At 46.1% G+C, this 11,383-nt stretch overlaps 1 protein-coding gene across 1 annotated transcript in view; it reads left to right on the top strand.

Annotated features, from left to right (window-relative positions):
* Window positions 1–210: 210 nt before the first annotated feature.
* Pex14 (peroxisomal biogenesis factor 14) overlaps window positions 211–11,383 on the top strand; it is a 143,516-nt gene continuing 132,343 nt past the window's right edge. The window contains exon 1 of the mRNA XM_031379478.1: window positions 211–289. Within this exon, the coding sequence (XP_031235338.1) occupies window positions 254–289 (36 nt within the window). The 5' untranslated portion in view covers window positions 211–253. The remainder of the gene's footprint in view (window positions 290–11,383) is intronic.

The following is an 11,383-nucleotide window of genomic DNA, read 5'->3' as shown; positions in this document are numbered from 1 at the left end:
GCGTTTATATATTAACAATGTAAAACAACAACAACAACAAAAGATATTCTATAAAAAAAAAAAAGAATTTGGACTATGGGTTTTCCTGTAAACTGCAAGGTAAACGGGACACCAGGCTCAACCCTTTCTGCCCGGAGCCCGCCCCCATCGACAGGCTTAGGTCCTTCTACTTTGGTCTTGTCTGGAGAACTAGAGCGAGTGCTCTTGGGAGAAACTTGGGCCAGCGGCGGTCGATTAGTCGGGCCTGAGAAAGATGGCGTCCTCGGAGCAGGCAGAGCAGCCGAACCAGGTGAGGGGAGTGGGACTGCCCCGTCGCGACTGTCGGGGGTCGCGGCTGGAGCGGCGCTCGGCGCGCGGCTGGCAGTGGGGCCGCGACCCTGACTCCTTGAAGCTGAGGACCCCCGACTTCGTTGCTTCTCTGGGCCCCGCCCCTCTCCGGGTCCTCCCCGCCCGGCTCCTCCCCCGGTGACCCCTCTCTCACCACCTTCCGGGGTTGGGGGTCTCGACCGGGTCTCAAGTCCCCGCTTTCCGCCCGGCGGCCCCTCGGAGACCGCTGGACTCGGTCAGGAAGGGTGGCGGGCTCCAGTTAGGTCCTCAGCACACAGATGTCGGGGCCTGCTGGAGGAGAGCTGGAGAAGGCTCGTTGGTACCCGGCTGTCCCCTGTAGGGAAGGGCCCGACGACTCCCGCTCCCACGGCCTCAGCCCCTACAGTGCCAGCATCTTGGTCTCCATTCGCTTGGGGCTTTCTTTCTTTTTCAAGTTGGGGCGGCGCTCTGAGGACTCCTTCCCTCTCAGTGCCTTAGTAGGGATGAGACGTACTTTAAATAACAGTCGCCACCGAACCTTTACCTGAGGATCCAACCCTCGCTTGTCTGGGTTTGGTTTTCTTAGCCAAGGACTTCCCTCCGAGTTCTTCACCTGCAGATTTAACCAAATCCGGCTTCGCTTATGGGACAGTGAGGGCCACTGTTGATGCTTGGGCTTTGATGTTATGGCCTCTGAAGGGGTTCCTAATCCAAAGGCGGAGTGGGATGAGGAGAGGGTTTTACTACCAGTGTGCTGTCATGCAGAGGACAAGTTATGTTTACTCTTGATTTTTGTTTATTTTTGTGTACATGTTTGAAGCATGGTGCTGGTGGAAGGCAGAGGACAACTTTGCAGGAAACGGTTCTCCGTCCACCATGTGGATCTCAGAGAGGGAGCTCAGGCCCTCAGGCGCCTTTACCTGCTCAGCCTTCTCTTTGCTGATTATCTTAAATCTCTCTTCTCTTAGTAAAGTGCGGAAGTGGGCAGCCAGGTTTTGGAACATTCCCTAAGTCGGCCTTGATTTCAGCTCACACTGAAGTGTCTCTGCTAGTTGGCTATCTTATGTTTAAATTTAATTAGGCTAGACCTAGGAGGAACAATATTTTTAGCCTGGGAAGCTCATCATTCATCCGTCAAATTCTTGAAGCACCTTTAAGAGTTTTAAACCACTCCGATATTTCACTTACTTGCGGTAGGCAGAGGACTACCTACTTACAGTCTCACTGCCTTTCTGCTCATGATAAGTCAATTAGGGGGCTCACACTTAAAGGAGCTGGACAGTTAGACCAGCCTCTGTTAGTGGTGTGAGTGATTCGGGAGGGTGTGTGTGCTATACGGCATCGGGAACAATTAGGAATGATTCTGAGCACTGCAGTATCTGAAAGACTCACCTTCCACCTAGTTTGCTAAACTGCAGCTTGCCTCAGTGTCTGGATTTTTCCTAACCTCTTTAGGGTGGGATTGAACTCTGTCCACAGTTTCTGGAGGTCCAAGGTCTTTCAGGGTTTGGCCACCACTTGTGTGGTTTCAGCCTGTTTCTCCTTTGCCCTCCTTTCCAGAGCTGATAGAGATGACATTGCATCAGAATGTGCTGGCAGCCCGAGGAAAAAGTAGTCATGTCCTGTCACTATCTAACAATAAACTACAAATACACACTTAAAAATATGTATGAATGGGGCTGGAAAGATGGCTCATCAGTTAAGAGTACTGGCACTGGCTGCTCTCCCAGAGGTCCTGAGTTCAGTTCCCTGCAAACACATGGTGGCTCAACCGTCTATAATGGGATCTTATGCACTCTTCTGATGTGTGTCTGAAGACAGCGACACTGTACTCATATAAATAAGAATAAATCTTTATATATGTGTACATATATATACATATATATACATGTACATACACATATATATGTACATATATATATATATATATATGAATGTATAATATCTCACCGTGTAGCCCAGGCATATTTAAACCCACGTTTAAATCTGGGATCTTCTGCCTCAGCCTCCTGGGTGCTGAGATTACAGACCAGTACCACTGTTCTAGGTTTAAGTGCACTTAAGTGTTACTTGTTTATTTTTTGTGAAGCAGCTCATAGCCTTGAGCTTTACATAGCCAAGGATGACCTTGAACTTCTGATCCTCCTGTCTCTACCTCACCAGTGGTGAGACTTCAGACATGTGCTGCCACCCCATCCATGATGATAGGATTGACCTAGGACCTTGTGTACACTAGGCAGGCATTCTACCAACTGAGCTAGATTCCCAGCCTCAATTTTAATTAAAAAAATCTTTTAATTAATTAATAACTAATACATTAGGTTTTTTTTTTTGTTTTTTTTTTTGAGACACAGTCTTACTATGTAGCCCTTAGCTGTCTTGAAACTCACTGTGTAGACCAGGTTGGTCTCAAGCTTTACCTGGCTCTGTCTCTTGAATGCTGAGATTAAAAACTTTCACCAGTATGCCCAACAATTACTGTTTTTTGAGTGTGTGTGTGTGTCTCCATGTGTCTCTGTGTATCTCTGTGTGTCTGTGTGTCTCTGTGTGTCTCTGTGTGTCTCCGTGTGTCTCCGTGTGTCTCCATGTGTCTCCGTGTGTCTCCGTGTGTCTCTGTGTGTTTCTGTATCTCCCTGAGGTTAAGCTATCTATCTTAGAAACAGGCCAGAGGTCAATAAGGTGTGTTCTTCAGTTGTTTTTTTTTTTTTTTTAAAGATTTATTTATTATATGTAAGTACATTGTAGCTGTCTTCAGACACTCCAGAAGAGGGCATTAGATCTCGTTACGGATGGTCGTGAACCACCATGTGGTTGCTGGGATTTGAACTCAGGACCTTCAGAAGAGCAGTAGGGCTCTTAACCACTTTGCCATCTCTCCAGCCCTTTTTTTTTTTTAAATTAATTTTATATGTATAGATGTTCTGTCTGTGTGTATGTCTGTCTGTTCAGGTGCTGAAGAGAGCTTCTTAACACACACACACACACACACACACACACACACACACACACACACACGCTTCCAGAATCAAGAGTTACAGACCTGGTGAAGCCCCATGTGGAGGCTGGGAAGCAAGCCTGTGTCCTTGGAAGAGCTCTTAGTTTGTGAGGCAGCTTCTCTCACTAAACTTGGAGTTCATGGATTTGGTTAGACCGGCTGGCCAGTGAGGCCCAGCAGTCCTCCTGTCTCTGCATTTCCAGTGCTGGGATTACAGGCATGTGTTATGTCAGTTCTAGGGGTTGAAGTCGGGTTCTCGTGTTTATGCAGGACTTACCTCCTGATCCATCTCTTCAGTCACCATAAATCTACTTACTATGGTTTTTCTTCAAATTCAGATTTGTGTATGTGTGAGTGTGTGTGTGTAGGTGCAGGCATGAGCATTCCACCATGTTTGTGTGGAGGTCAAAGGACATGGAGTTGGTTCTCTCCTTCCACCTTGATGTGGGTTCTGGGATCAGTGTCAGGTTATCAGTCCATTCAGCAAGTGTTTTCTTTCTTTCTTTCTTTCTTTCTTTTTTTTTGTTTTTCGAGACAGGGTTTCTCTGTGCAGTTCTGGCTGTCCTGGAACTCAGTCTGTAGACCAGGCTGGCCTCAAACTCAGAAATCCACCTTCCTCTGCCTCCCAAGTGCTGGGATTAAAGGTGTGTGCCACCACTGCCCGGCAAGTGTTTTCTTTCTTCTTCTAGCACATATAGTAAGACCATTTTTCTTTACTTTTTTAGATTCACTACTTATTTTATCACGTGCACGTGTGTGCCTATGTGTCGGTGTGCACACACGAGTGCAGGTACCTTCAGAGTGTTGCTTCTGGAGCTGGAGTGACAGGCACTGTGAGCTGCAGACGTGGGTGCTGGGAACTGAGCTCCTGTGCTGTCCTAATCACTGACCACCCCACCGCTCTAGCCCACTAGGAGTCTGCATCTCCAGAGAACTAGTGCTCCCTGCATTTGCCTGACATTTCTTCATTTGAGCAGAGTGCTACTGAAGGCTGATGGATAATCCCCTAAGCCTGGCTGCCTGCTTTATAGACCTACGGGGCTGGACCAGTATTTTGTGTCTCTTAGAAAGTTCATGGTGCCATCTCTGGTTCCTAGTGATAAGTGAAGAACCCTCTTTCCCCAGAGACAGAGTGAGGCGCTAAAGTCTACCTCTCTGCCATGTGCAAGCATGCGTGCATGCATGTGCGTGTGTGTGTATGTGCATGTGTGTATGTGTGTATATATGTGCGTGTGCGTGCATGTGTGCGTGTGCGTGCGTGTGCGTGCATGTGTGTATGTGTGCATGTGCGTGTGTGTATATATGTGCGTGCGCGTGCATGTGTGTATGTGTGTGCGTGTGTATGTGCATGTGCATGTGTGTATGTGTGTATATGTGTGTGCGTGCATGTGTGTATGTGTGCATGTGCATGTGTGTGTATATATGTGCATGTGTGTGCATGTGTGTATGTGTGCATGTGCGTGTGTGTATATGAGTGCATGTGCGTGCGTGTGTGTGTATGTGCATGTGTGTATGTGTGTATATATGTGCTTGTGCGTGCATGTGTGTGTGCGCGCGCGCGTGTGCACGCGCGTGTGCGCGCGCGTGTGTGTGTGTCTGCGTGCATGTGCGAGTGTGCACTCGTGTGTGTATGCGTGTCAGAGGTCATGCTGTCTATCTCAGTAACAGGCCAGAGGTCAATGAGGTGTGTATTCTTCAGTTGCTCTTTATTTTTTTTATGTGTATGTTTAGTCAGTCTATGTGTATGGGTGTTCTTGGTGTATGTTCAACGTTGAGATCTGGCTAGTTTACTTAACTTTTTAATCTATATCTGAATCTATAAAGTAGGAAAAGACCAGTGCCTACCTTGTGGGGGTGCTCTGAGGACTAAGTGGGTTACTTTATCTAAAAGTACTCACATTACCTGACACATGGTGTTGCACATTGTTTTCAGTTAATAAATTCGGGACCTGCGAACTCTTAGATGGATGTAAAGCTTTCCTTAAGTCCCAACACAGCATTTGCTGTGTGGGTTTTTTTGTTTGTTTGTTTGTGTTTTTTATGTTGACTACTACTCTAGTGAAGTTGTTTTCTTCATTATTTTGATGCAATTTCTCTTGAAATTTCAAAAGATGCCACAAATGCTCATGACAAGTGCCAGTGTTTATGCTGGAAGAGCTCTGTCTTGAATAAAAAAAGACAGTTGTTAGAATTCCATTTTTCATATCCTCCTGCTTCATATCCCGAGGCAGGAGGATGTTGAGTTCTAAGTCAGCCTGATGCTTGCCACCAAGCTTGAAGATCCTGGAACCCACTTGATGAAAGGAGAGAACCAATTCTTGCTAGTTGTTCTTTGACACCTACCCTCCCCCTGCACACACAGATAAATAAATAAATGTAACAACTCCACAAATTTAAAACCTTAAGTCTGAGCTACCTAGGGAGACTGCTTTAAAAAAAAAAAAAGCCAATGGTAGGTGGCATAGCATTTACTCAGAATGTGCAGGCTCTGGGTTCTGTCCCTAGCACTGACAGAGGTCAACCATCCGGACTCCAGATCGAACTCTTGCACATCGGGCTTGGAGGCCATCGATGGGAGGTAGTGTCTATAGCGTGTTTTCTGCCTTCATTTTTCAGATTTGTTTTCCTTATTTATTTATTTATTTGTATTTTATATGCATTGGTTTGCCTACATGTATGTCTGTGTGAGGGTGTTGGATCCCTTGGAACTGGAGTTGCAGACAAATACGAGCTGCCTGCTAGTGCCAGGAGTTGAACCCTGAAGAGCAACCAGTGCTTGTCACCACAGAGCCATCTCTCCAGATCCCTTTAGATTTGGTTTCCCATGTTTAGATGAAGTTAACTCTTTGTTGTGAGAATATCATCTGGGTAACGGTGTGTTCTCAGTGACTTATATCTGCAGTCACACGGCACAGGCTAAGTTCAGTTGCTTGGTTAAGGTGGTGACTTCCATATCTTTATGTAAGGTAATTTTCTAAGTGAGCAGCTTTCTTTGTTACCTTGCAAGAGATACTTTAGGTTCAGTAGTTTACTGTAGGACAAAGTCCTTTGTTCCTTAAACTTTACTGCAGAATTTTAATAGTGTGGTGTGGTTACTTTAATGAGTTTTGAGAAATTGCTGTGTGTCCATGTCACCACCGCCAGGATCAAGGTGAAAACATTTGCATACCCCTCAGCGTTCAGCTTCTTCCCGGTGAGGCTCTGCTGCTGGCCGCTATCTATGAGGAATATTAGTCTTTCCTGTAATTTCTCATGAGTCAGTTTATAACCTATTCTTTTTTTTTTTTTTTAAGATTTATTTTATGTATGTGAGTTCCCTGTATGCTGTCTTCAGACATACCAGAAGAGGGCTGTCAGATCCCATTACAGATGGCTGTGAGCCACCATGTGGTTGTGGGAATTGAACTCAGGACCTCTGGAAGAACACTCAGTGCCCTTAACCACTGAGCCATCTCTCCAGCCCCTGTCAACTATTCTTTTAGGCATTTTCTGGCTATATGGTATTTGCGAAAATTCCCAGACTCTTTACCTGTAATTCATTACTTTAAAAAGACATACATTTAGTTGTATGCGGTGTGTGCTTGTGTACATGTGCCACTGCACACGGAGCGATCAGAGGATGAAGTGTGGGAGTTGGTGCGCTCTCCCACCACACGGGTCCCTGGGATTGAATTAGGGACTGAGAACAAGCGCCTTACTCACTGGGATTCCATTTCCATTCGTTAGGGTTATTTTTGTTCTGTTGTTGTTTTGGTTTTGGTTTTTAGTGAGACAGGATTTGTGTAGCCCTGGCTGTCCTGGAACTCATTCTGTAGATCAGGCTGTCCTCAATGAGTTTGAGATCTACTTGCCTCTGCCTTTTGAGTTCTGGGATTAGAGATTTGTGTGACCACCTACCTAATTAGGTTTTTGTTTGTTTGTTTGTTTGTTTTTGAGACAGGGTTTCTCTGTGTAGCCTTGGCTGTCCTGGAACTCACTCTGTAGACCAGGCTGGCCTCAAACTCAGAAATTCACCTGCCTCTGCCTCCCAAGTGCTGGGATTAAAGGCGTGTACCACCACTGCCTGTGTTTGTTTGTTTGTTAAAGATTTATTTTTATTTATTTTATGTGTATGAGTACACTGTAGCTGTACAGATGGCCGTGAGCTATCATGTATGTGGTTGCTGTTGATCTCAGGACCTCTGCCGGCCCACTTGCTACAGCCCTGCTCACTCTGGAGTAATTTACTGCAACCGTCTTCAGACCAGAAGGGGGCATCCGATCTCATTACGGGTGGTTGTGAGCCACCATGTGGTTGTTGGGATTTGAACTCAGGACCTTCGGAAGAGCAGTCAGTGCTCTTACCCACTGAGCCATCTCTCCAGCCCTGTTTGTTTGTTTTTTAAATCTTATTTTTTGAGATAAAGTCTGTGTACATATTCCTGGCTGTCCTGGAACTTATTTGTGTAGACCAGACTGGCCTTGAACTCACAGAGATCCTCCTGCCTCTGCCTCTCAAGTTTTAGATTTTAAATTCTGTTTTTAAAAAAAATAATTAAAAATTCGGGGGCATGTGTGAGTACATGTGTAGTCTAGGGCTTCAGATTCACTAGGAGCTAGAATAGTCGGGTGTGAGCCGCTTGCCTAGGTGCTGGGAACAAAATTTGGGTCCTCTGTAAGAGCGAGATGTGCTCTTAACCTTTGAGCTTGCTCTCCAGCCCCCATACCTTTATTACTAAGGAGTAGAGCACCTCAGCTGACATGTACACTAGTTGAGCATTTGGATTGTGCTCATTGTGCTCGTTCTCTGTTGCTCCATAACGGTATTACCGTAAATTTTGCAGGCGAAAAACAACATAAATTTCATTCCATTTGTTGCTTGGTTGGTTAGAAAGGTCTCTCTATTATGTAGCCCTGGTTGTTCTGGAACTTGCCATGTAGATCAGGCTTGCTTGAACTCCCAGAGTTCTACCTGAGTCTGCCTTTAGGTGCTAGCACTGAAGGTTTGGCCCTTAGATAGACATCATAGTCTTGTCTGCATTAAGGTAATTTTGTGCAACCTGTCTTCTTTGGCACACTCCAGGCAGAAGCAAGTCATAGACTCCACCCATCCCGTAGGGAGGAGCAAGCCATAACCTCCACCCATCCCATAGGGAGGAGCAAGTCATAGACTCCACCCACCCGTAGGGAGGAGCAAGTCATAGACTCCACCCACCTGTAGGGAGGAACAAGTCATAGACTCCACCCACCCCGTAGGGAGGAGCAAGTCATAGACTCCACCCACCCCGTAGGGAGGAGCAAGCCATAGACTCCACCCACCCCGGAGGGGAGGGAATACAAAGGGCACACATCCTGGCTGGTAGGAATCATGGTGGTCATTGAAGGACGTGTTCCCCACAGTCCTCATTCCAGTTTAAGGCTATGAGTATTCATGTAGAGTGTGCAAGGTCATTTTTATGGTTTTGGTAAAATCACATTAGTGGACTTGCTAAGTTGTGTGGTCAGTGTGTTTTCTTTACAATGCTGTGTTGGCTGTCTTTCCTCCCCACAGTATCTGAGAGTTTTGGTTGTTGCTTAGACTTTAACTGTCCAGTGATTGTGTGGTAGGGTTGCTCCAGGCTTTTGTTACATACCTGCGATGACTAACAGGGAGCCTCTATTTTACCTGTTAATTGTGTTAGGATTCCTTTTGGTGCCCTGTAGGTATTCTTGATTCAGTTTCATTTGGTGATAAGATTGCCCCCTCTCTCTTAAGCCAGGACTAACATTGTTGAAAATCCAATAGTTTTAAGTATGCACAGAGGTCAGTTTCTAGACTCTATTCTGTGTATCTATAAGCCTCCTCTTATAAATAACATACCATTTTAATCCCTGTAGCTATGTTTTTAAAATTTTAAGATGTTTTCCTTTTATTAAGTGAGCTTTAGATTTATTTTATTTTATTTTTTAAAATATTTTATTTATTTATTATTTATTTATTTATTTTAGTTTTTCTTTCTTTTTTTGGTTTTTTGAGACAGGGTTTCTCTGTGTAGCCCTGGCTGTCCTGGAACTCACTCTGTAGACTAGGCTGGCTTCGAACTTAGAAATTCGCCTGCCTCTGCCTTCCAAGTGCTGGGATTAAAGGTGTGTGCCACCACCGCCTGGCTAAAAGATTTCTTTTTTATTTTATGTACACTGTTGCTGTCTGCAGACACACCAGAAAAGGGCATCAGATCTCATTATAGATGGTTGTGAGCCACCATGTGGTTGCTGGGATTTGAACTCAGGACCTCTCCTCTGGAAGAGCAATCGGTGTTCTTAACCGCTGAGCCATCTTTTTTTGGTTTTTCAAGACAGGGTTTCTCTGTGTAGCCTTGGCTGTCCTGGAACTCACTCTGTAGACCAGGCTGGCCTCGAACTCAGAAATCCGCCTGCCTCTGCCTCCCAAGTGCTGGGATTAAAGGCGTGTGCCATCACCGCCTGGCTCCAGCCCTTATTTTATGTGTATAAATGTTTCTTCTGCAAGTGTGTCTGTTAATCACTTGTACCTGGTGCCCTTGGAGGTCAGAAGAGGGCCTTAGATCCGCCATTTGGGTGCTAGGGATGTCTCTCTGCAAGAACAACAAAGGTCTCAGCTGTTGCTCTCTCTCTCTCTCTTTCTCTCTCTCTCTCTCTTTGAGACAATGTTATGTTTTATAAAAAAAAGATAAGGAAAGAAGGAATATGTTTGGTGAATGTGCAGTCAGGTGTGGGGGAAAGGAGGTGTGTTTTGCGGGCTCATGCTGCGGCATCCCTTCCTCCTGAGGGACCAGCTATAGAGTTTATTCAGGACATGGGGAGGGGAGTTGAGAGGGTAGTAGAGATAGAGAAAGGGGGGAAGGGGGGAGAGAAAGGGAGGGGGGGAGAGAGAGTGGGAGAGGGAGGGAGGAGAGAAGGGGAGAGGAGAGGAGGCAAGGCTGGCCAAGATCTTGTGGAGAGAGAGGAGGGAGGGGAATGGGGAGAGGGGGAGAGGAGTTTAAGGGAGTAAGGGCAGGAGAGCAAGAGGAACAAGAAGGAGAGGAGGGGACAAGCAGCCCCTTTTATAGTGAGTCAGGCATACCTGGCTGTTGCCAGGTAATTATGGGACAGAGTCTAGACTAAATGCCAACAAATAGGGTCTCACTGTGTAGCTGTGGCTGTCTTGTAGGCCATTCTATCCTCTAACTCACAGAAGCCAGCTGCTTGCCTCTGTCTCCTAAGTACTGGGATTAAAGGTGTACTGCCTTGCCCAGACGTGTGTGTGTGTGTATGTGTCTATATGTGCATTTGTGTGCAGGTGCCCATAGAGGCCAGGAGAGGGTGTCGGATCCCCTGGAATTGGAGTTAGAGGTGGTTGTGAGCTGCCAACTGCTCAGGTCCTCAGGAGGAGCAGAAAGCTTTCTTAAGCACTGTGCTGTAATTGTATTAATCTTGGAAACAGTATTGTCTTCATCTCTTCTTCACATGTGGTGTGGCATGCTGATATTCATGCATGCACGTGTACACACCTATATTCGTTCATGTCCATGTGCATACTTGGATGAGTGCATGTGGAGGGCATCTAATGTTCTGAGCCAGGGTCTCTCACTGAACCTGGAGCTCGCTGGTTTTGTGTGCTTTGTTTTCTAGTTAGGCTGACTGGCTAGTAAGCCCCTGGAGTCTCCTGTCTCTGCATACCCAATTACAGTCCAAGTCATAGGTTCTCTGGCTACATGGTGTTGGGGATGAGAAGTCAGGTCCTCACGCTGGCCTCATGATCACCGTACAGCCACCTCCCTAGGATTACAGGGGCGTGCCACCACATCCAGCTTTCAGTTCTTTCTAATTATTTAATGCTAGTGTGTAAAATGAAATTATGGGTTTGTGAATTGGCCTTGTATCCGCAACCTCGTTAGATCTGGTTTCCATTTCAGTAGTGTTTTGTAGATTCTTTATGGTTTCTTTGTACATGATCTTATCATCTGCAAAGAAAGGCGGCTTTGCCTTTACCTTCCAGTTAAACACTCTCTCCCCTCCCTTCCCTTCCCCTCCCCTTCCTCCTCTCCCCCTTCTCTTCCTCCCCTTCCTCCTCTCCCCCTTCTCTTCCTCCCCTTCCTTTCCCCT

The sequence above is a fragment of the Mastomys coucha genome, unplaced genomic scaffold (assembly GCF_008632895.1).
Source record: "Mastomys coucha isolate ucsf_1 unplaced genomic scaffold, UCSF_Mcou_1 pScaffold18, whole genome shotgun sequence".
Taxonomy (NCBI): Eukaryota; Metazoa; Chordata; class Mammalia; order Rodentia; family Muridae; genus Mastomys; species Mastomys coucha.
Note: the sequence above shows the minus strand (reverse complement) of the source record. Positions and strands in the feature narration are given on the sequence as shown.